The 27,023-nt window shown below is 37.7% G+C and overlaps 1 protein-coding gene across 1 annotated transcript in view; it reads right to left on the bottom strand.

The window, feature by feature from the left end:
- LOC133648956 (DNA annealing helicase and endonuclease ZRANB3-like) overlaps positions 1-27,023 on the bottom strand; it is a 154,270-nt gene that overhangs the window by 71,714 nt on the left and 55,533 nt on the right. The window contains exons 6-7 of the mRNA XM_062045582.1: positions 19,337-19,422; positions 12,022-12,193 (exon numbers count right to left, since the gene is read on the bottom strand). Coding sequence (XP_061901566.1) covers positions 12,022-12,193; positions 19,337-19,422 — 258 coding nt within the window. The remainder of the gene's footprint in view (positions 1-12,021; positions 12,194-19,336; positions 19,423-27,023) is intronic.

The raw sequence follows: 27,023 nt of genomic DNA, 5'->3' as shown, positions 1-27,023 counted from the left end.
AACTTAATAATAAAGACGTCTTCAGATTGTTTTCTTTGTTTAAAAATAGAACGAGCACATACAAAATTGAAACACAAACTGAGCTAATGTGTGGAACAATTTCCCTTGTGGATCATTAAAGTTTGTCTAAGGCTAAGTCTAAGTCTAAGTTTAAAATATACAACACATAGTTTTTTCTTTACACTTACATGTTGCGGTTAATAGTACTCTAGCTTCATGTGTCGATATTTATACTTTCTGAATAAATGATGTAATAATGTTCATCGGTCAAATAGGTGAAATTGAGTCTGGCAGAGTTTTACAATGCTGTCATTGGTGTTCATTTTTAATATATCAAAAGATGAACTTAATAATAATATTGAAATCAAATTACAGGGTGTTATTAATGTCATTTACTCAACTGATGTACTAACATAATGTGGTTTATTCTGTACATATCAGTGGCGTGCGGTGAGGTTCATGTCTGGTGAGGCACTGGCTTCATCACAGTCAGATTTACAAAACATATGAACCCTAAAGAGTATCTTATTCACTATGTGATTGGCAGCAGTTAATGTTTTTAGTTATGTTTTATGTTTAATTATATTATTATATATTATATATATAATATAATACATATATATATATATATATATAATATATATATATAATATATAATATATATATATAATATATTATATTAGTTATGTTTAATGTTTTAAGTTAATGTGTTTAAAAGCTCATACCAGCATTCTTCCCTGCTTTGCACTCAACATCAAGGGTTGGAATTGGGGGTTAAATCACCAAAAATTATTCCCAAGCACGGCGCCGCTGCTGCCCACTGCTCCCCTCACCTCCCAGGAGGTGAACAAGGGGATGGGTCAAATGCAGAGGACAAATTTCACCACACCTAGTATGTGTGTGACAATCATTGGTACTTTACTTTAACTTTACCATCATTCAGTCACTATGCAACACATAGCTGGAATAAACTTCCTGAAGATGTCAGACTCTCCCCAACTCTCACTACTTTTAAAACTAGACTGAAGACTTTTATGTTCACCTTAGCTTTCAGCTAAATCTTTTAATCTTTTAACTTTTAACGTCTGCACTGTTTTTATTTTTATTGTCTGCATTTTAATTTTGCTTTTATTTTCTTTCATTTCACTTTGTTGTCTGTGAAGCACTTTGAGTCTGCCTTGTGTATGAAAAGCGCTATACAAATAAAGTTGCCTTGCCTTGCCTTGCCTTTACACTTACAAACTGTAGCATGCACACAAAAAAGCACATTTAATAAAAAAAACGTTATTATGGTCTTACCTTTACTTATAAGTGCGGGAACAGTGGTGTTTGTGTTGGAAGAGTTGTGAATGAATGAAATATGAAATCCGCGCTGCCGTCTGCAGGTGTACCTAATGTTGTGTCCCTGTTCACGGCTCCTCCGCCGCGCCGCGCTAGCATTGTTGTTTTTGCACTTTTTGGCTTCTTGTTAAGTGACTTTTTTTGGGTGGATTCGGTCTTGCACGTGGAGGGTTTGGGTGTGGGCTTTGGTTGGTGTGGCGCTCCCGTCGGGCGGTGCATCGCGGCGGAGGTGCTTGGCACCAGGAGGCGGGGTTATGAGACGAGCCTCCAGTTTTATGATCGATCAGCACTAAAAATAGTTACACACATACAGTTGTTGACAAAATACACTGTACATTATATACCTCAGCTAACTAAACTATGGAAATGTATAATATAATTCATATAGCAATACGGTGTCACTGCACAGCAGGCCAGCAGTTAGCCGAGTCATTGCGCACAATCCATGTTGAGGCACAAATCAGTGACGTGCCTCAACTGGCTGCTGATCACCGCACCGTCTCTTCTCAGTATTTGAACGGCAAATGTGAAAATAAAAATAAAAATAATCTAAAACTGGTGAAGTTAAATGGAAAATAACTTTAGTATAATCACTGGATACATATAACAATTTAATTTATTTTTTTTCTCTTTACTATTTTTTTCTTTCCTCACTAGAGGCAGGAGAGGCACGGCCTCACCTGCCTCTAGTGACGGCACGCCACTGGTACATATGTAGCATCATCTGCAACAAAACTTGTGAATTTGGACTTATTTAATTAATAAGACATGAAGTTAGAAGGGGCTACATATTGCTTCAGCATATTAATGTGCGCCCTGAAAATGTGTCCCCGTGCAGTCATAAGTACAACACAAAATGTACAGATTATCAAAAAGCTTTTTTTGGGGGTGTAGAAAGGTCGCCGTTTACATTACCAACAACATCTTTGACAATCAAGGCATGAACATAATCTAAATTTTGTATAGTATCACTAATAATCAGCTTAAGTACTTATGTCCAAACACGGAAGTGTTGCCTCTATCTTAACACGGCACATAGCTCCGCCCCCTCTGAAGTCATGCGTGCTCTCGCAGGGGATACAAAGAATTGCTATTGCGACATCCAGTGGACACATTTAGAACAGCAGTTTCTTTCATGTCAGCTCATTTTCATACATAGCAAACTCATCTTGCGGGTAAAACCTGTAAAACCTATAATATTGTGATACTATAGGGGTGTATTGATTCAATATAGATATTAGATTATATTGGCCTGCATTAAAAAATGTCCTATACTAGAACTTAAATACAAGCAGTCTGTTCTGATCCTGCTAAGGGTTGCCAACTCTCTGTAAAAAAAAAAAAAAAAAAAAAGTACACCTTAAAATCAGGTCGACCTGATTTTATTTGCCCTTTTTATTTGTGTGAAAGGAGTTTTTTTTACTATCTGCTAAGGCTGAATGGAGGCAACTAGACTCAGAAGAGTCCATTTGCAGACATTAAACCTTTTTGGATTATATGACCTGATGACTGACAATCTACACACATGTTTCTATATTATTTGATTTCAACCTGAATGTAATTAGATGTGCAGGTCTTGGACTATTACAAATATGTGTGAAATTAATTGTTCAATAATCTATATTTTTGTGCAAAACAACGAAATGAACAGGATACAATGATCATTTGTTCCTAGTGTGACTATCAAAGTGGACTGTCACTATCATAAAGTGCAGTGTGACTATTATAAAGTGTAGTGTGACTATCATAAAGTGTTGTGTCACTATCATTAGGTGTAGTGTGACTAGTGTAGTGTGACTATCATAGTGTCGTGTGACTATCATACAGTGTAGTGTGACTATCATAAAATGTAGTATAACTATCATAAAGTGTTGTGTCACAATCATAAGGTGTAGTGTGACTATCACACACTGTAGTATGACTATCATAAAGTGTAGTGTGACTATCATAAGGTGTAGAGTGACTATAATACACTGTAGTGTGACTATCATAAAGTGTAGCGTGACTATCATACAGCGTAGTGTGACTATCATAAAATGTAGTATGACTATCATAAAGTGTAGTGTCACTATCATAAGGTAGTGTGACTATCATACACTGTAGTGTGACTATCATACAGTGTAGTGTGAATATTATAAAGTGAAGTGTCACTATCATAAAGTGCAATGTCACAATCATAAAGTGTAGTGTGACTATCATGAAGTGTAGTGTGACTATCATACAGTGTCGTGTAACTTTCATACAGTGTCGTGTAACTTTCATACAGTGTCGTGTGACTATCAGAAAATGTAGTGACTATCATAAAGTGTAGTGTCACTATCATAAAGTGTAGTGTGACTATCATAAAGTGTAGTGCGACTATCATAAAGTGAAGTGTCACTATCATGAAGTGCAGTGTCACAATCATAAAGTGTAGTGTGACTATCATAAAGTGTAGTGTGATTATTATAAAGTAAAGTGTCATTGTCATAAAGTGCAGTGTCACAATCATAAAGTGTAGAGTGACTATCATAAAGTGTTGTGTGACTATCATAAGGTGTAGTGTGACTATCATAAAATGTAGTGTGACTATCATACAGTGTAGTGTGACTATCATACAGTGTTGTGTGACTATCATAAAGTGTAGTGTCAGTATCATAAAGTGTATTGTCACTATCATGAAGTGTAGTGTCACGATCATAAAGTGCAGTGTCAGGCAATCTATTGTCAAAGATGTATTTGATGAAATCTATTGATATGTTATGGACTATTTCTTATTATCACAGTAAAAAAAATATATACAGAAAAAAGTGCATCCCTTGACAGCTCTATACGGAACCCGTACTTATGTCTCTAAAAACGGGATGATTCCATCTTTTAAGGGCCGCTTGGCAACGTCTCTTCTTGCTAGCTAAGCTGACAGATAACAGGTTCCCTCCATTTGAGTTTTTACTTTCAAACACTGTAAAACGGATAACACAGAAATAGAGTATACAGAAAATAACTACTCTGTGACATTCCAAAATAAACGGAAATATGTTGGAATGCTAATTTACGTTGGATATAAACATGCTACAAATGAGCATTAGCAATTGTACAGAGTTAGCTTAGCTTAGCTCCTTCTCTCCTGCTGCCTGTGTTTTGATTTGTGTGTTTAGCGCTAGTCCTATATTCTGTACTACTTTGTTTAACATACTTAAATAATCGTTATTTGGACGTTTGTTCATCGTTTTAAAAATTGTGACACACCCAAGAATCGATAATTCAACCCACCCCTAAAAGTGAGGGTTCGACATTTTTTTAAAAATCATAGTAGGAAGGTGATCTCACTACAAGTTTTGTGTGGTAATAAACACTCAGATTCATCTAATAAACAAACAAATGCCACTACTTCCTCCTGAGATAAATGACCTGTTTCAGCTGACTTCAGATAAAGGTCTTGTTCAAGAAAAGCTACAAAACACAACAAGAGCATTTCGGAAAGTTTCGCATGTACCTAATTGGTATCTCTATGGAGAAGCATTGACCATAGTTAGCCACAAAATAAAGCATTCGGGGGGATTGGGGTAAAAATGCAGCATCGTCACTTTTCTGGGCATCTTTCTTATTGTTGTGTCACTCCAAGAAATGTGTCTGGGTGCATAATTAGATCTGAAATAGCTCATTCAGTGCGTTTTTCCCCCACTTCTGCTGCGGCTGAAATGATAAGAAAAAAATAACCCAGGTAGGTTGTTGGGGCTTGTTGCCTCCGCTGGGAATGCAAAACTATGTGGACACACTTCCAAACTGAAACTCTTGAATTATTAGTATGAGGGATGTAAGGACCATTTCTAATACCAATCATTTATGAGTGAGAACGGCCGATAAGGACACCGATCAAACAAATTAGCGTATTTTCTGGACTATAGAGCGCACCGGTATTAGACTTAGACTTCCTTTTATTGTCATTCAAATTTCAACTCTGCAGTACAGATAAGAACGAAATTTAGTTGCATTAGCCCATGGTAGTGCAGGATAAAAGAGCAATAAGGTGCAGATATAAATAAATAGATTACTGTACAGATAAATATATTGCACTTTTGCATATGGATCCACGTTTATAGATGTATGTTTTGTTGTCTTTGTATTCCAGCGAGTTAATTAATTTTTGGGGGTAATTGAGGGGATTATTTTAATGCGTTCAAGAGTCTTATGGCCTGAGGGAAGAAGCTGTTACAGAACCTGGAGGTTCTGCTACGGAGGCTGCGGAACCTCTTTTTAGAGTCCAGCAGTGAAAACAGTCCTTGGTGGGGGTGGGAGGAGTCTCCGCAGATTTTCTGAGCCCTGGTCAGGCAGCGGCTTTTTGCGATCTCCTGGATAGGAGGAAGAGGAGTCCTGATGATCTTTTCCACCGTCATCACCACTCTCTGCAGAGACTTCCAGTCTGAGGCACAGCAGGCTCCAGTCCAGACAGAGATGCTCTATAGTGCCTCTGTAGAATGTGGTGAGAGCGCAATTGGCTAAAGTGTTTGGCCACCCATCCAAATGATCAGAATCAGGTGTCCTAATCACTTGGCCCGGCCACAGGTGTATAAAACCAAGCACTTAGGCATGGAGACTGTTTCTACAAACATTTGTGAAAGAATGGGCCGCTCTCAGGAGCTCAGTGATTTCCAGCGTGGAACTGTCATAGGATGCCACCTGTGCAACAAATTCCTAAATATTCCAAAGTCAACTGTCGGCTTTATTATAAGAAAATGGAAGAGTTTGGGAACAACAGCAACTCAGCCACAAAGTGGTAGGCCACGTAAACTGACAAAGAGGGGTCAGCGGATGCTGAAGCGCATAGTGCTAAGACTTTCTGCACAGTCAGTTGCTACAGAGCTCCAAACTTCATGTGAACTTCCAATTAGCCCACGTACAGTACGCAGAGAGTTTCATTAAATGGGTTTCCATGGCCGAGCAGCTGCATCTAAGCCATACCTCAATAAGTCCAACGCAAAGCGTCGGATGCAGTGGTGTAAAGCACGTCGCCACTAGACTCTAGAGCAGTGGAGACGCATTCTCTGGAGTGATGAATCACGCTTTTCCATCTGGCAATCTGACGGACGAGTCTGGGTTTGGAAATTGCCAGGAGAATGCTACATTTCGGACAGCATTGTGCCGAGTGTGAAATTTGGTGGAAGAGGAATAATGGTGTGGGGTTGTTTTTCAGGAGTTGGGCTTGGCCCCTTAGTTCCAGTGAAAGGAACTTTGAATGCTCCAGGACACCAAAACATTTTGGACGTTTCCATGCTCCAAACCTTGTGGGAACAGTTTGGAGCGGGCCCTTTCCTCTTCCAACATGACTGTGCACGAGTGCACAAAGCAAGGTCCATAAAGACATGGATGACAGAGTCTGGTGTGGATGAACTTGACTGGCCTGCACAGAGCCCTGATCTGAACCCAATAGAACACCTTTGGGATGAATTAGAACGGAGACTGAGAGCCAGGCCTTCTTGACCAACGTCAGTGTGTGACCTCACCAATGCACTTTTGGAAGAATGTTCGAAAATTCCTATAAACACACTCCGCAACCTTGTGGACAGCCTTCCCAGAAGAGTTGAAGCTGTAATAGCTGCAAAAGGTGGACCAACATCATATTGAACCCTATGGGTTAGGAATGGGATGGCACTTCAAGTTCATATGTGAGTCAAGGCAGGTGGCCAAATACTTTTGGCAATATAGTGTAAGTCGCACCCACTAAATTTTGGGAAACATTTTTTTTCATATATTAGCTGCACCGGACTATGAGCCGCAGATATATACACTGGGAAATGAGGTATTTACACAAAATGATTCAGTTAATGTTTATTTACATACGTTAATCGTTTCCAAACGGTGTTTGTAACCCGGCAGTAAAACGGTTGATCAAACAAAACATAAGTCATCGTCATGGACCCACTAACTGCGGAAACTAGCTCTCCAATCAGCTAAACAGACTCAATAATTCAACGGCGACGTTTTGGTGAATTTACTGAAGAATTTGTGAAACTGAAACAATACAAAAAGAATGCCGCTGTAAGTTAATATTCCCAATAAAGACACTCGTAAAGCTAATGCTAATGACGCTGGCTTAATTACATTACGATAGCACGTACAAATATGCATGAAAACACTCCTACAGACATCACAAACGGGACGGTTCAGTGAGTATAAATGGTTTTAGTTATATTGTAAAACTTAGAAACGTTGCTTGGAGCGATGAATGAAGAATCCGTGCGAGTAGAAACACTATGTACGAAGAAGACGGAACGGCACTTGTATTATCCAGTCCGACCTACTAAACAGAAGGAAGTACTATAGACGTTCACACCGCAGCGCCCGCAGTGAGCAAACTCGTTTAAAAGATGGCACCATAGCACAAACAATGACACACCTTTTCAGTGTCTTTGCTTGTTTTTTGGTAAAATAATTTGCATTACGGTCGTTAGCGAAGAAAAATCCATAAATTAGCCACACTGTTTTATAAACCACAGGGTACAAAGCGTAGGAAAAAAGCCGCTGCTTATAGTCCGGAATATACGGTAACTGTAAATCTGTTTATTTATAATCTGTTATATACTGTATATTTATTTTTGTACCTTATTTTACCCCAAACCAATAACTATCTTATCAGAAAATGAACAAAACATTTTTGTTCATCTGTATTGAATACATTATGAAGTGAAATGATGTTCAATATTACAAACCCTGTTTGCATATCAGTTAGGAAATTGTGTTGGATGTAAATATAAACGGAATACAATGATTTGCAAATCCTTTTCAACCCATATTCATCAGTGTGTGAATGTGTGTGTGAATGGGTGAATGTGGAAATACTGTCAAGGCGCTTTGAATACCTTGAAGGTAGAAAAGCGCTATACAAGTATAACCCATTTATCATTTATTTATTCAATTGAATGCACTACAAAGACAAGATATTTGATGTTCAAACTCATAAACTTTATTTTTTTTTTGCAAATAATAATTAACTTAGAATTTCATGGCTGCAACACGTGCCAAAGTAGTTGGGAAAGGGCATGTTCACCACTGTGTTACATGGCCTTTCCTTTTAACAACACTCATTACACATTTGGGAACTGAGGAGACACATTTTTTAAGCTTCTCAGGTGGAATTCTTTCCCATTCTTGTTTGATGTACAGCTTAAATTGTTCAACAGTCCGGGGGTCTCCGTTGTGGTATTTTAGGCTTCATAATGCGCCACACATTTTCAATGGGAGACAGGTCTGGACTACAGGCAGGCCAGTCTAGTACCCGCACTCTTTTACTATGAAGCCACGTTGATGTAACACGTGGCTTGGAATTGTCTTGCTGAAATAAGCAGGGGCGTCCATGGTAACGTTGCTTAAATGGCAACATATGTTGCTCCAAAACCTGTATGTACCTTTCAGCATTAATGGCGCCTTCACAGATGTGTAAGTTACCCATGCCTTGGGCACTAATACACCCCCATACCATCACAGATGCTGGCTTTTCAACTTTGCGCCTTTAACAATCCGGATGGTTCTTTTCCTCTTTGGTCCGGAGGACACAACGTCCACAGTTTCCAAAAACAAATTGAAATGTGGACTCGTCAGACCACAGAACACTTTTCCACTTTGTATCAGTCCATCTTAGATGAGCTCCGGCCCAGCGAAGCCGACGGCGTTTCTGGGTGTTGTTGATAAACTGTTTTCGCCTTGCATAGGAGAGTTTTAACTTGCACTTACAGATGTAGCGACCAACTGTAGTTACTGACAGTGGGATTCTGAAGTGTTGCTGAGCCCATGTGGTGATATCCTTTACACATTGATGTCGCTTGTTGATGCAGTACAGCCTGAGGGATCGAAGGTTGCGGGCTTAGCTGCTTACATGCAGTGATTTCTCCAGATTCTCTGAACCCTTCGATGATATTACGGACCGTAGATGGTGAAATCCCTAAATTCCTTGCAATAGCTGGTTGAGAAAGGTTTTTCTTAAACTGTTCAACAATTTGCCCATGCATTTGTTGACAAAGTGGTGACCCTCGCCCCATCCTTGTTTGTGAATGACTGAGCATTTCATGGAATCTACTTTTATACCCAATCATGGCACCCACCTGTTCCCAATTTGCCTGTTCACCTGTGGGATGTTCCAAATAAGTGTTTGATGAGCATTCCTCAACTTTATCAGTATTTATTGCCACCTTTCCCAACTTCTTTGTCATGTGTTGCTGGCATCAAATTCTAAAGTTAATGATTATTTGCAAAAAAAAAAAAATGTTTATCAGTTTGAACATCAAATATGTTTTCTTTGTAGCATATTCAATTGAATATGGGTTGAAAATGATTTGCAAATCATTGTATTCCGTTTATATTTACATCTAACACAATTTCCCAACTCATATGGAAACGGGGTTTGTACATATATTGATGATTCATACACTGCAGGCCAGGCACTTGTTTACATTTAATAAACAGAACTCTGCAATGTTCATGAAGATATTAAGTGTTCTGTCTTTTATAGGTAAGTGAACATTTATTATACACACTGCATACATATGCTGAATAGCATCCCTGTAACCAGAGAAAGCATAAAAGGAGCTTTAATTTGATACACAACTCACTTCCCTAACTTTAGTATCAAGAAAGTTACAGTACATTTTGTTCAAAGATATGCTGTTGTTCCATATTGTTTTACAATTGGCTCCAAAGCTGCAAAGTTTTCCTTTTATCTATCCCGGGGGTCTGCAACCTGCGGCTCTACATGCGGCTCTTTAGCGCCACCCTAGTGGCTCTTTGGAGCTTTTTCAAAAATGTATGAAAATAGAAAAAGATGAGGGAAAAAATATATTTTTGTTTTAATATGGTTTCTGTGGGAGGACAACATGACACAAACCTCCCTAATTGTTAGAAATCCCACTGTTTGTATGAAACATGATTCTCTGATGAGAGTATTTGGCGAGCACCGTTTTGTCCTACTAATTTTGGTAGTCCTTGAACTCGCCGTAGTTTGTCTACCTGTATAACTTTCTTCAACGATGCCAGAGAAAGACGTGTTTTATGCCACTCATTCTTTGTCTCGTTTTGTCCACCAATCTTTTTATACTGTGCGTGAATGCACAAAGGTGAGCTTTGTTGATGTTATTAACTTGTGTGGAGCGCTTATCAGGCATATCTGGTCAGTGTATGACTGCAAGCTAATCAAGGCTAACATGCTATTTAGGCTAGCTTTATGTACATATTGCATCATTATGCCTTGTTTGTAGGTATATTTGGGCTCATTTGATTTCCTTTACTTATGTCCTCTGTGTATTTAATTTATATTTGCATTTCTCATGACATATTACCTGTATATAATATTGCCTGTGGTTTGTGTGCCGTTATAGACCACAGCAAACGTAACCCAGCTTGCATAGATAGTTATAAATCCATTCAATCCATCCACACTTGGACACACACATCTTTACCTTTGGCCATTCTAAGACAGTAATTTTCAGGAGTTATCTCACCCCGTAGCAGCCTCCATTTTACTAATGTTTTCCGACGTTGTAAAAATGTGTGTAGAATAAATATTACATTTCAACATTTCTGTCAACGAAGATTTGTGTCAGCCTGCGACACATTTTGATAGTAGGCTAATATAGCTACCGTAATATAGACACTTACATCATGTGTTGCCTTCATTATAACACTTATAGGACTTTTATTTTTTGCGACTCCAGACATATTTTTTTTTTGTATTTTTGGTCCAATATGGCTCGTTCAACATTTTGGGTTGCAGGGATGATACTTGTAAGAAACATACTTTATTTGTCGCCATGGAGGCGAGGATTAGTGATTTAGAAGTAGCGAAAACACTGCCGACTGCGGATGGATGTTAGCTGCTAGCTAGCTAGCCATGCCTTAAAGCATCTCTTCCTGAGGGCGTTTCAGTGTTATAACTTCACCTTTATCGTTAGTTTTTAGGCCAAAATGCATTTGTTCTCCCTTTTCTGTCTACAGACTGTCTGCTTGTAAGTACTCTGTGATTGTGCGCTGCCCAACATGCTCCTCTGCTCGTAAACGGGCCGTCATGACCGTTAAAAAATTTTAAAAACAAATTAATTGGAAACCGGTACTTTTCAAACAGAGTAAGTACCGTTTTTGATTCATTAGTACCGTGATACTATAGAGTACCGGTATACCGTACAACCCAAGTGTGTGGTGTGTAATATATAAATAAAAAGACTCAGCGAGCAAATGTAACGCTCGATCGTCCATTTTGTATTCAAGAGACAGGACGAACTGAAACACATTTAAACGAGATGTCTTTTAATGCCACACAATTTTCACTTTTTTGAGTGGATTACTATTGGCCTGTGGATGAACACGTCGTGAGTAAAGAGCATTCACTTTGAACTGACACGGCGTGCGTCACTGTGAGGAACTTTTAAAGAGGAAATATGGTTCCGTGACAAACTTTTACATGGCGTTGCTTCCTTATTTGTCATTATATACCGATAGCAGTATTGTTAGACCAGAATCTTCAAGGTCCTCATGGACTGACCAAAAATACCGGTACATCCTTACTCTCAGCTGCCATATTTGTTTCCGCTTTGTGCACCACACAAACCAAATTAAAGTTCTCACGTTCATGTTTAATCCATAATCTTGGTGGACAGCTCCAAAGGTGCACCAATCAACACCCCCAAAATGCTAGAAAATCTAGCGTGAATTTACCTTTGCAGCCTCTTTTGGAAGGTCGAAGGGGATGCGCTGGCGGATTTTGGGGGGAAGCTGACTTAGCACCTCAGCCTTAAGGCGACGGATCATGATCTGGCTAAGTCGCTGGTGCAGCTCCTCCAGGTTGGACGCCCCACGACTGTCCCATTGCCTGCGCGTCCCAAAGTACCTGCAGGAGAAGGAATTAGAAGTGACAAATGGGTTAAAAAATACATTAGCAGCTGAAGCAAACTTCCCTGAATACTTATTTACAGCAACACCCTCAAGGAGTAGTTAAACACATTTAAACATTCCCACCTGGGAGCCGCCTGGCACTACGACAGTCTCGCATTGTGCAGGGCTGAGAAGCTCAGCGTTGCGCAGTCGGGGATCGCTTTTCTTTTTTTTTTTTTTACGGCTGGGCAATTTGCAGAGCGGCAAAGCAATTTGTCTCGGGGCCACGGCAAACTTTCACAACTCATCAGCCAAATGGGTTCTTAGAATAAAAGTGGCCTTGTAGACAAAGGCTGGTTATCTGCCACGCGTGTTGGCTGGACAAAGTGAAGGCAGCGTTGCCAAAATGTGCACACTTTACACTTGAGTGCAGCTTTGTTCCAGCTTTTTTGTCACACGACACGTTGAGATTCCTGTATGGAGGAGTGTATGTGGACATGCCCATACATTGCATGGACTTATGGCCATTGACTTGTCCTCCTTCCTTCCAAAAGAGCATGTGTACAGTCAGTATTGTATGTGCACCCCACTTTTTACCTCTGTTTACCTTATTTGATCTGTTTCACCTTTGTTTACCTATATTTACCTTCTTTTACTTGTTTACCCACTTTTTTTACCTCTGTTTACCTTATTTTACCTTCCTTTATCTATGTTTTACCTTCTTTTACCTATGTTTACCTGTTTTTACTTGTTTACCCACTTTTCATCTCTGTTGACCTTATTTTACTTTCTTTTATCTATGTTTTACCTTCGTTTACCTATGTTTACCTCCTTTAAGTTGTTTACCTATGTTTACCTTATTTTACCTTCTTTTATCTATCTTACCTTCTTTTGCCTGTTTACCTATTTTAACTTGTTTACCCACTTTTTACCCCTGTTTACCTTATTTTATCTATGTTTTACCTTCTTTTACCTATGTTTTCCTCCTTTTACTTGTTTACCCACTTTTTTACCTTATTTTACCTTTTTTACCTTATTTTACCTGCTTTTACTTGTCTACCCACTTTTTTTTTTACCTCTGTTTACCTTATTTTATCTATGTTTTACCTTCTTTTACCTATGTTTTCCTCCTTTTACTTGTTTACCCACTTTTTACCTTTTTTACCTGCTTTTACTTGTCTACCCACTTTTTTTTACCTCCGTTTACCTTCTTTTATCTATGTTTTATCTTCTTTCACCTATGTTCACCTCCTTGTATGTGTTTACCCACTTTTTACCTCTGTTTACCTCATTTTACCTTCTTTCAGCTATGTTTTACCTTATTTTACCCATGTTTACCTGCTTTTACTTGTTTACCCACTTTTTTACCACTGTTTATCTTATTTTACCTTCTTTTATCTATGTTTTATCTTTTTTTTTACCTATGTTTACCTGCTTTTACTTGTTTACCCACTTTTTACCTATGTTTATCTTATGCTACCTTCTTTTATCTATGTTTTACATTCTACAGCCCTTTGAGACACATGTGATTTAGGGCTATATAAATAAACATTGATTGATTGATTGATTGATTTTAGCTATGTTTACCTCCTTTTACTTGTTTACCCACTTTTTACCTTATTTTACCTTCTTTAAACTATGCTTTTACCTTATTTTATCTAATTTTACTTCTTTTTTCTTGTTTACTTACTATTTATGTTCTTTTTCGATGTTAACCTACTTTTATGTTTATTTTACTTATGTTTACACATTTTTTATTTTATTTTGTAGGTTTACCTACTTTTTTTAACCGTCTTTTACCTCTGTTTACCTACTTTTTTTTACCTTCTTGTACCTTTTTCTACCTACCTTTTTTAACCTTCTTCTACATATGGTAGGTTTATCTATTTGTCACCTTCTTTTACCTCTATTTTTAATCTTCTTTTACCTAGCTAGGTTTAGCTACTTTTAGATTCCTGTATGGAGGAGTGTATGTGGACATGCCCATACATTGCATGGACTTATGGCCATTGAGTTGTCCTCCTTCCTTCCAAAAGAGCATGTGTACAGTCAGTGTAGAGATACTGTATGTGCGCCCCACACCAACATGTCCACCCATGCCTTTGAAGGCCTTACTTTGGGCACTGAGACATGTAACTTTCAATGCTGTGTGTGTGTGTGTGTGTGTGTTTTTGCGTGTGTGTGTGGCATTCCCTCCACAGACACCATGCTATCATGTAAGGGTGGCCCATCCTTTCCCAAGCTTCCCACTTTGAAGGGCCTCCAAGTCAGTCCATCTGATGTATTTGGCGTTAAATTCTCTGGCGCTCAGTCAGGTGCAGAGAAACAACAACTTTTTTGTGTACCTTATTAGTTTCTGTGGCTCCCAAAATATATATTCCTGTTTCCCCACCATAACATTACAGTTCATATTAAGTTGTGTCTAGAGCGGCAGCTATCAAATATTTTAGTAATCGAGCATTCTATCGAATATCCCGATCGATTAATCGAGTAATAGAATAAATCATATTTTTGCTTATTTTTATTTTTTATTTTTTTGTCCTATCCAGCTTCTTAGGCAAATCATATTGTTGATGTAGATGCCCATATCGGTTGTACAAATCTACTTTACGAAAGAGAAGTGTGGGATACTTCTCTTGTACTTTGACTTTATTAAATGGATTTATATTATTATTTGGTGCAGCCGGGCCAGAGCAATTTTTATGTTTAATTAAGGTTTAATTACACATGTTAAGATGTGCCCTCAATTATTGCTTTTGGCCTAATTGTCTTTTATTTCCTAAACGGCTATTTTCATTATTGAAGGCTGACATGCACAGCTGAAATGCGTCCGTGGTTGATTGTGCCAATTTGTGTGTGCAAACAAAAACAGGTGCGCTCACAGCCCTATGTGCTGTGTGGTGTGACCGCATAAACGAAGTTCTTGTTTCTCGTGTGTTTTTGATGATTATTATACGGTGTCATTTAAATGGTGGTTTCTCCACGCAAATCCGGTGAGCTGTTTTCAACCTGCCAACAATACATAAACAATATAAAAAGACAAACCACTTAATAATGACAACAACAGTTTTAAATTTTAAGAATGCAATACAGTTCCTTGCATTCTTTGAATGCAAAATAGTAATCAATGTTCATTTTGTCATCATAACATGTTTGAGATGAAAACACATATATATAAAATTAGTTCAAAATTAATATTCCCTGAGAAAGTGAAAATAAAACTATATTCTTAGTATCAAAAATAAAACAATAGGAACAGTTTTCATTATATCAAACATAAAAAGTGGATTAGGTAGTGCCTTTAATACTGCATTTGAAATGTGCAACCAGTGGGGATTCACCATCAAGCAAAAACTGCGCATGCTCAGAAAAGTAGCGGCAGATTTACCGCCCGTCCGAGCACCCACTGGCAGAAATGTAGATCGTCGCCTATGCTATAGAGACTATAGTGGGTGAAAGTGAAAGCTATCCAAGTAGCATGTGGTTGCATGACTTGAATAACCCAAATAACTTTGCACGACTGCTTTCGCGTGGTTACTAATGAAAGGCTAATTGAACACGACAGCTCGGATAGCGTTGTTAGTTTGCAACACCTTTTGGCGTCATTTGATGACTACGCGGGAGTGAAAGAACATATCCTGGTTATCATAATGAATACAATTTATTTTACTAACACTAATATTAACGTTTGCGTTTACATTTGATAATAGATGACTTAGCTCGCCTCTGGACGTCCCTCAAATCGGTGCTGCAGCATCAAACTTGTGCTATTGTGGTATGCGAGCTCCACTTTGCTATGTTTGCATACGACTGCGTTTTCCTTCCATTTTAGTGTGAACAACTTTTGTCGCTTCTTAATTCCCCTGTTTTGCTATGGCACTTGTCCACTGCTTTCTGCGGCGTCTGCCATTGCGAGTTATGTCGGCGATAAAGTTTACTAAACTCAAGCGTATTTAAAGGAGCGGTGTTGTGCTGTGCAGGGGGCGTATGATCTGATGTAAACAGGCTGTGCAATACCTAAACAATCCGTGCAAAACGTGAGCTTTGACTACAAAACGAAGCAAAATGCCGTAAAAAATTAAATAAATAAAAACTCAACGATGCCTCCAGGCAGCGAAAATTCTTTGAATATATTTTGTAATCGAATTACTCGAGTTACTCAAGGAATCGTTTCAGCTCTCGTCATGTACAAAGAGCTGCTTTTGTAATGTAATGACAAAATTGTGTCGTAATTACAAGGAATATTTGATTGCCATTTAAACAATTTAAAAACTAATAATCAGTTCACGTTAGGGTAGGATAATCAACTGAAATGTGTACAAATGAGGCACAATATATCAATTATAAATTAAATATAGTACATTATTTAGACTGAAGAGCAATCAAGAAACCACAGTTTTAGACTTTACTCGGGATGGGTACCAAATGTTTTACTTTTATAGGTACCGCACAAATTCCATCAGTACTACAGAGTACCGATTTAGGTAGAGTGCCCTAATTGGAAAGCTTTGTTGCACATAACGGTTGCAGACTTGGCATCGGTTCAAGCACTTGGCGGGCAAACAGGCGTATTGTTAGCAGACTGCCTCCAGGTCAGTGGTCTTAAATTCAATATACCTTTTTTTACTGTACCTATGTTACCTACTTTTTTACCTCTGATTACCTGATTTTATCTATGTTTTACCTTCTTTTACCTGTTTACCTCCTTTTACATGTTTACCCACTTTTTACCTCTGTTTACCCACTTTTTACCTTATTTTACCTTGTTTAAACTATGTCCTTACCTTCTTTTATCTAAGTTTACTTATTGTTTCTTGTTTACTTACTGTTTACTAGGGCTGTGAATCTTTGGGTGCCCCACGATTCGATTCAAAATCTATTTTTTTTAAATTCAACACAATTCTCGATTCAAAAACAATTTTTTTTCCCGATTCAAAACGATTCTCTATTCATTCAATACATAGGATTTCAGCAGGATCTACCCCAGTCTGCTGACATGCAAGCAGAGTAGTAGATTTTTGTAAAAAGCTTTTATAATTGTAAAGGACAATGTTTTATCAACTGATTGCAATAATGTAAATTTGTTTTAACTATTAAATGAACCAAAAATATGACTTTTTTTTATCTTTGTGAAAATATTGGACACAGTGTGTTGTCAAGCTTATGAGATGCGATGCAAGTGTAAGCCACTGTGACACTATTGTTGATTTTTTATTTATTTTTTATAAATGTCTAATGATAATGTCAATGAGGGATTTTTAATCACTGCTATGTTGAAATTGTAACTAATATTGATACTGTTGTTGTTAATATTAATTTTTGTTTCACTACTTTTGGTTTGTTCTGTGTCGTGTTTGTGTCTCCTCTCAATTGCTCTGTTTATTGCAGTTCTGAGTGTTGCTGGGTCGGGTTTGGTTTTGGACTTGGATTGCATTGTTATGGTATTGCTGTGTATTGTTTTGTTGGATTGATTAATTTAAAAAAATAAAATAAAATTAAAAATAAATAAATACAAATAAAAAAATCGATTTTTAAAAATGAAAATCGATTCTGAATCGCACAACGTGAGAATCGCGATTCAAATTCGAATCGATTTTTCCCCACACGCCTACTGTTTACTTACTATTTATGTTATTTTTCCTATGTTTACCCACTTTTATCTTTATTTTACTTATGTTTACATATTTTTTTTGTTTTATTTTGTAGGTCTACCTACTTTTTTACAATCTTTTACCCCTGTTTACCTACTTTTTTTAAAATGCCTTTTTCTACTTACCTTTTTTTAACCTTCCTCTACCTATGATAGGTTTATCTACTTGTTACCTTCTTTTACCGCAATTTTTTAAATCTTTTTTTTACCTCGATAGGTTTAGCTACTTTTTTACGGTCTTTTACCTTTTTTTAAATCTTTTTTTAACCTTCATTTTACAGATGTGTATATCTAAATTTTACCCTCTTTTACCTACAATATTACTTAATTACACCTATGATGTGATTGATTAATGTTTATCTACTTTTTACCTTATTTGACCAGTTTACCTATGTTTACCTACTTGTTACCTTCTTTTACCCATTGTGTACCTATTTTTTACCTTTTGTTTTCCTCCTTTTTTACTTATTTTGTTTTATCTTCTTTTACCATTTTTTTTACCTTTCTTTACCTACATTCTACCTTTTTTTATCTACTTTCTTTTACCTGTTTACTTTTTCATTTACCTTCTTTTACTTATGTTTACCTTCCTTTACCTACCCTTTAAAAACCAATTTCTTTTTACCTTCTTTTACCAATGTTTGCCTCCCCCCCTTCTTTTACCTACTTTGGGACGGCGTGGCGAAGTTGGTAGAGTGGCTGTGCCAGCAATCGGAGTGTTGCTGGTTACTGGGGTTCAATCCCCACCTCCTACCTTCCTAGTCACGTCCGTTGTGTCCTTGGGCAAGACACTTCACCCTTTGCCTCTGATGGCTGCTGGTTAGCGCCTTGCATGGCAGCTCCCGCCATCAGTGTGTGAATGTGTGTATGAATGGGTAAATGTGGAAATACTGTCAAAGCGCTTTGAGTACCTTGAAGGTAGAAAAGCGCTATACAAGTATAACCCATTTATCATTTATCATTTACTTTATGTAGATATTGCCTTCAGAATCATGTTTTAACCACATGTGTTAACTACTTCTACCAGCAGCTGTAGTGACCCTGAGCAAGAGTAGGTCTTACGTCATAATAAATGTAAAACTGATTGTAAAAGTTGTATGTTTTGATACTGTTGAGTTTAGAAGAAGACATTTGCTATTTGTGTTTGCTTTGCTGTCATTTTTGTGTTTGCGCCGTTACTGTAGTTCGTTTCTAGTGGGATTCAATATTAGCATAATATAACTAGCTATTAGCCGCCCAAAGTGCGCGGGCCGCAATTACACTATACTATGAAGTAGAGAGCACATTCAACTTAATGGCAAAAACTACTTCCTGACTATAGCAACACAACTAATACAAACTGAAATGAGACTGCGATGGGTAATAAAACCAGATTTAACAACTGGACAGCACAGTTCTTATTATGATCTCAATGTTAAAGAAAATACATTATTCATTATTAAACAAATCAACATCTATTACCACACAAAAATACCAAAAATTGGTACCGTTGAGTACCATTTGCCTCACCTGTAATGGGCATTGCAGTATTTCTTGGCGTAGTCCGTCCAGGTTCCAAACATTTTGGGGTAAAGTGCATCAATCTGCATAAAAAGCTGTGAAACACACAACCAGGAAACAAATCACAACAGCTGCTGACAGCTTGATGGCGTTACATTAAGTGAGCAGCAATCCTTCATGATGTGGCACACTCAGCAGTGCATCATTAGGATCCACTACGTCTCACCCACAAATACATAAAAAGTAAAACCCTCATGCATTTTATGGCTCGAAAGAAAGACAAACACATATTCCTCTTTCATGGTCAGTCATGTGACTCATCTCGTTGACCTTTTGCCTTTAGAGGAAAACTATAAAGCGTTGGTTACCCGGGTCAAACTGCTGTATGCCACCACCTACAATTTGATGATGACCTTTAAAGTGGCTATGAAATATTGACTCCCTTCATAATTGATGAAGATTATGAATCCTGCCGGCATCCAAGCACCACTCGGTGTCGTAAATGACACCATTCTTATCTTAATGTCTGGCAGCAAGACACCAGGATTTCTTACACATCCCTGACGCATGCGAGCGTATGAGAGTCCAGATCGTCCGAAGTGGTTTTTCAGGGCCGATATACGATATTTGGAACCGATATCTGAGTGGTTGTGCAGAAATATGGGGAAACAACTACAAGTGTGCACTTCATTCACTAACGGTGTTACAAAAAAGATCAATTAAAATAATACATAATGTTGGATATAGAGAACATACAAACCCTTTATTTATTAAATCACAATTATTGAAATTCAACGATTTGGTGCATTTACAAACATCTAAAATGATGTACAAAGCAAACTATAATCTGCTAGCCAAGAATGTACAACAATTCTTCTCAACAAAAGAGGAGAAATATAACCTTAGAGGAAAATCTAATTTAAAACATGTGTATGCACGCACAACACTGAAAACCTTTAGTATATCAGTATGTGAAATTAAATTATGGAATGGATTAACCAAAGAAATCCAACAAAACACCAATATGATTCAGTTTAAGAGACTGTTTAAATTACAAGTGTTCACAAAGTCCACAGAACAATAATTATGATTAATATCTTGAACCATTTTTTTTAATTATTTTTGAATTTGTATTTATTTTTATTGAGACAAATATAAATGATGTATTTATAATTTGTTTACTTACTATGGTATATTATTCCTTTATTATTATTTGTTCACTGTTATGTTACAGAGAACAAGGAAATAGGATAAAATTGCTATGTTATGAAAAGGGGTAGGATTAAATAAGCTCAGCTTCTTCCTACTCCTTTTCGGACGTGCTGTAATGAAACAACTGGAAATATGTGATGAATTACATTGTATCATATGCATGTTCCAAATAAACTGAAACTGAACTGAACTGAATATTTATTTGCATTAAATGTTAAAAATGAATAGTGTGTATCGCATGCTATTGAGTATATTTAAAACTTTATTATCTAAAAATTCAACAAATATAATACCATCATTAATTTTTTTAATTTTATTTTTTTAATGAAAACAAAATAAATATTTGCTTGAGTTATATCAAAGCAAGTTATTCATTAAATTGTAAACTGTAGAAATGACAATAGATTTTACAGTAAAAAAAAACCTGGCAGCTCAGTCGCCAGGATTTTACAGTAAAAAAAAAACTATAGCACCGTTGTTCCATTTACAGTTTAAAACCATCGTAAATTTTTCGGTGAAGTTGTGGCAAGTCAGCTGCCAATTTTTTGTTTAGTTTTTTTACTGAAAAATAGATTTGTTTTTATAGTGTATGTATTACAAATACAATAATCAAATGCGCAGCAATTAATTTCATAATATCATGAGGTGAATTTGTATACATTTATATTAATAAATTATATACGGTTAGGGCAGCCATAACTGCAATGTGGCCCTCAGTGTAACCGTGTTTGACACCCCTGGCATATGTTAATAAACAGCTGGACAAGGCTTTAAGTTGTATTTTAACATTATTTTTTAGGAAACGTCGGACCAGTAACATCCTGTTTTAAGCTGCGCTAATGTTGTGGTTAATTTAGCAGCAAAAAAACATCAGGATATTTCACAAACACCTTTATTACGTGTGTCTAAGACAGGGATGTCAAACTGGTTTTCATAATGGGCCACATGGCAGTTATGGCTGCCATCAGAGGGTCGCTTGTAACAGCGAATAATGTATGAATTTGCCTCTGGATTTCATTACTAATTATATAAATTGCTTTAAGTAGACTGTTGATTTTACAGTAAAAACTTAACATTTACAAAAATGTACTGTAAAATATTGTTTTTGTGTTGTTTTTTTTACAACATTTTACAGCAAATGGAAAAACAGTAACACTGTTTTTTTTTGGGGGGGGTTACGGAAAAAGCTGGTTGTTATTTATCTACTTCACCAGTCATTCATTGTTTTAAATACTAAATATTGGTATCATACGTGTATATCAGGGGTGCCCACACTTTTTCTGCAGGCGAGCTACTTTTCAATTGACCAAGTCATGGGGATCTACCTCAATCATATATATCATTTATATTTATTTATGAAAGAGACGTATTTGTTAACAAGTTAAAGGTGTTTAATGATAATCCAAGCATGTTTAACACATCGATTCCTTTCTCTCATGAAGACAAGAATATAAATTGGTGTATTACCTGATTCTGATGACTTGCATTGATTGGAATCAGATAGTAGTGATGATAACGTCCACATTTTCAAATGGAGGAGAAAAAAAGTCCTCCTTTCTATCCTTTTTATACACTTTACAAGAAATACATTGGCGGCAAACTCCATAGCTTGCTAGCTTGTGCGCGCTAGCTTTCGGAGACTCTTAATTTGTTAGCGCAGGCAGGACGAAGCAGCGCTTTTATTGTGAAGGTAGGAACTGTGCAGTCGGTATTTCGAGTTCTGACGGCAGGTACGGCGCGAGAGTCTGTTGAAATAAAAAGTGTTTCTCGCCTTTCTGTCGGTCATTTTTTTCTTAATTATGAGCTGGCAGCAGCCAGCATTATCTCACAAGTGAATGTCAATCAAGTGACAAAAGTGATGTCTTGGTGAAGATTGATTATCTGCAATTTTTAGGTATATTTTTTTAATACCTGGCTGGCGATCGACTGACACACCCTCAACCGGTAACTCGCAATCGACGTAAAGGGCGCTGCTGGTGTATATGTCATATCTGCTGATGTAGTTGTAAAAATAAAATAATTTAAAAAAGGCCGATACGACGTACGGTATAATGCCAAATATCAGCGACGATAATTGGTTGATCTCTATGTTGCGTGTGTGTGTGTGTGTGTGTATGGATACAGCCAAGTGTGTTAGGACTTAGAACCAGAAAACCCACACGCAGCACAATTCCTGTCCAATTTTTTTAGTATTTGCAGCAGTTTCTGGGCTAATGGCGGGTAATCAGCAGCACGGTCAAGGCTGTATTCAGAATTGGCCACTTGTGCCTCAGAGGCTTTACAGCACCCACTGCGCAGCCTCAACATCGCCGGCCCCCGGACCTCTTGCACGCTGTTGATATAATAGGTGGGTGGAACGAGGGCACGTCCTCAACGGTTCAGCATGCCCTGAGCTGTGCGCTAACCCAATGTCAGAGCCACAGTGAGTAATGGTGGCAGCAGAAGGGAGACTGACAGTGAGGAAAGAGACCCGGCTTATCAGCTTTTATACTACGGATGATAAAATGTTATATGCAGCTTCCCATTCTGCTGGTGGAGAGGGAGGCTGATCTGAAAACTCACCTCATCACTGCTGGCAAGATCTTTTTTAGGAGCAAACAAGGCAGACAATAGCATATTTCTTAATGAAATTTGTAAATAACGAGAGAAGGTGACCAGCTGTAAATATTTTTATTTTCACCTACCGCATCGTACGCTCGTGCGTCAATTGTTAATGTGAAATATGAGTGCAGGACAGAGAAAAATCGGAAAGCGTCTGCGCTATTTACGAAACTAAACCAATCCATGGAGTGAAAGTTTTAATTAGGAACTGCACTTTTTACTGGAATTTTGCCTATCATTCACAATCCCTATGGAAGACCAGAACACGTATGTTTTTCTTTTTTTCCGTAAAATACGGCAAGTACGAAGTGGCTAACAATGCAGCTAATGGGAGAAGAAAATTGTGCCCATAAGTCCCTCTTAAAAAACATCAACAAACCGCAAACAAGACTCTATTTGCATCTAATGACTTGAATATTAACCAAGAATTAGCGATATTGTTATTATAAGTGCTAACACAGAGAGATAACTAGCTTATATTGACATTAAGCTGGTGAGCTGCTGCATCGCCTCTGAGCTGGTGAAAGTTAATTTTAGATTATAAATAAAATCATGCCTCTCACCTGGATAGTAGAAGAATGTGGGCATGAACCGAGGAGTTGGTCAACTTTGACATCCAACTTATCCTAACTTAAGCTTTTCATCTGGAAAGTCGAACATCACCAAATAGGCTTGATGAAACCATTAAAACTAGGGTTGCTCATGTCTGCAGTATTCCTGCCACCCCGTAAGGGCCAACAGCGAGGAATGTGTCACTATGAAGCAGCAGTGGGATGAGTAGGAGAAGACTACGCATTCAACCTTAAAAAAATAATCAAAATAAATTGCGAAAATCGAGCTTTTAACGACGACTTGACAACGAAGTATGAATGTTCTTCCCCGAGCAAGTGCTCGACTCATTGTTTCCTGTCGGACCTTTTAAGCGACGGACACAGTGTCCTAGACAAGTAGCAACAACGGTAGAAATACCAGCGTCTAAGCCTCATCACCAAAGATGGTCAAGTCTAGGTAAGTAGATATTGTGCATAAAGATATTTAGTTTGATTTGATTTTTTTGTCTAAGAGTGACTCCGGCTGATAAGGTTCGATGTGTTGAAGCGCAATGTTTTTTTCCTCCTCCCGGAATTTTTGCAGAACATTTGGGGTGAAATGGAGCGTCAACAGCGATGAAGTCCCACACAACAGACGCCATGTTTGTTTACAATGAGCTCAGGGGAAGTTTACGACAGGCTTACGGAATGGCACGTAGTAGAAAAGGAGCGCTTGATTTGCTCATTGTAACCCACCTACAGCACAGTACGTGTAATTTCGCCTCATTGGAGCATTTTATAAAATTGGTTATCAGAGCTAATTAAGTTTTTATTTTTCATTTAATCACACTCCAACCCAATCCTAATTCTTATTTTGTCCATTTTCCCATGTTTTTTCCGTAAGTTTATCTGAGGTGTATTAAAATAAGCATTGCGCTTACCATGTATTTCTATATGTATCCCCTCCGCTTGTACCCAGAGCTTGTGTATTACTAAGAATGGTCGGGTGTCCGAATTGGCAGGGCTATCACCCGCAGCTATCTCAGTCAGTAGCTAGTCAAAGTTATTTTCTAATGCGATTGGATTTATCGCTGTGACATCAGAATCCCCCGATAGTCACACCAATAAAAGCGATATCATTACAAAAATAACTCTGATAACCGTTATAAAAACAAACAAACATTCCAATGAGGCGAGATTACCCATACTATGCTGTATGTAGGTTAGGGTGAGAAAATCAAGCGCTCCTTTTCAACAAGTGTGCTGTACAGGACTGTCTCAGAAAATTAGAATATTGTGATAAAGTTCTTTATTTTCTGTAACGCAATTAAAAAAACAAAAATGGCATACATTCTGGAATCATTACACAACAACTGAAATATTGCATGCCTTTTATCATTTTAATATTGCTGATTATGGAATACAGCTTAAGAAAACTCAAAAATCCTATCTCAAAAAATTTGAATATTTCCTCAGACCAAGTAAAAAAAAAAATTATAACAGCAAAACAAAATCAAACATTTGAAAATATCAATTAATGCACTCAGTACTTGGTTGGGAATTATTTTGCACGGATTACTGCATCAATGCTCAAAAATCCCATCTCAAAAAATGTGAATATTTCCTCAGACTAAGTAAAAAAAAAGATTTATAACAGCAAAACAAAATCAAACATTTGAAAATATCAATTAATGCACTCAGTACTTGGTTGGGAATTCTTTTGCACGGATTACTGCATCAATGCGGCGTGGCATGGAGGCAATCAGCCTGTGGCATTGCTGAGGTGTTATGGATGCCCAGGATGCTTCAATAGCAGCCTTTAGCTCATTTGCATTATTGGGTCTGGTGTCTTTCAGCTTCTTCTTCACAATACCCCACAAATTCTCTATAGGGTTCAGGTCAGGGGAGTTGGCAGGCCAATCGAGGACAGTAATGCCATGGTCAGTACACCAGTTACTGGTGGTTTTGGCACTGTGGGCAGGTGCCAGATCATGTTGGAAAATGAAATCATCATCTCTATAGAGCTTTTCAACAGATGGAAGCATGTAGTGCTCTAAAATCTCTAGAAGAGTCTGACTTGGGCTATTGAAAAGAAGCACTGGACAGTTGCAGAGTGGTCCAGAGTCCTGTTTTCAGACGAAAGCTCGTTTTGTATTTCATTTGGAAGTCAAGGCGCTAGAGTCTGGAGGAAGGCTGGAGAGGAGCAAAATTCAAGTTGCTTGAAATCCAGTGTGAAGTTCCCACAGTCAGCAATGGTTTTGGGAGCCATGTCAGCTGCTGGTGTTGGTTCACTGTGTTTCATCAAGTCCAGAGTCAATGCAGCTGTGTACCAAGAGATTTTAGAGCACTACATGCTTCCATCTGTTGAAAAGCTCTATGGAGATGATTATTTCATTTTCCAACATGATCTGGCCCCTGCCCACAGTGCCAAAACCACCAGTAACTGGTGTACTGACCATGGCATTACTGTCCTCGAGTGGCCTGCCAACTCCCCTGACCTGAACCCCATAGAGAATTTGTGGGGTATTGTGAAGAATAAGCTGAAAGACAGCAGGCCCAATAATGCAAATGAGCTCAAGGCCGCTATTGAAGCATCCTGGGCATCCATAACACCTCAGCAATGCCACAGGCTGATTGCCTCCATGCCACGCCACATTGATGCAGTAATCCGTGCAAAAGAATTCCCAACCAAGTACTGAGTGCATTAGTTGACATTTTCAAATGTTTGATTTTGTTTTGCTGTTATAAATCTTTTTTTTTACTTAGTCTGAGGAAATATTCACATTTTTTGAGATGGGATTTTTGAGTTTTCTTAAGCTGTATGCCATAATCAGCAATATTAAAATAATAAAAAGCTTGCAATATTTCAGTTGATGTGTAATGAATCCAGAATGTATGACTTTTTTTTTTTTAAATTGCATTACAGAAAATAAATAACTTTATCACAATATTCTAATTTTCTGAGACAGTCCTGTAAGCCCTGAGCTCATTGTAAACAAACATGGCGTCGAATGTGTGGGACTTTTTCACTGTTTCAGAAGGAGACAATTTGTCCGCTATGTACAACAAATGATCTGCAAACATTCCGCGAGAAGTAAGTATGGTACTGTACACATTTGCGCCGATTGGATACCAATTCCCGGTACCTGGGAATCGATACCGGTACTCAATGGTACCAATTTTTGGCACTTTTGTGTGTGTAAATAAAAGTTAAATTCGCAATAGAGTGGAAAAACAAGTTGACTTTATATGCTTATTTGTATTTCATTGTATCCATTAAACCATATCCAATTGTATTTACGATCTGCAAGGTATATGAAACATCTCAAAATGTCACAAATTAAATTTGAACA

The sequence above is a fragment of the Entelurus aequoreus genome, linkage group LG01 (genome assembly GCF_033978785.1).
Source record: "Entelurus aequoreus isolate RoL-2023_Sb linkage group LG01, RoL_Eaeq_v1.1, whole genome shotgun sequence".
NCBI classification, from domain to species: Eukaryota; Metazoa; Chordata; class Actinopteri; order Syngnathiformes; family Syngnathidae; genus Entelurus; species Entelurus aequoreus.
Note: the sequence above shows the minus strand (reverse complement) of the source record. Positions and strands in the feature narration are given on the sequence as shown.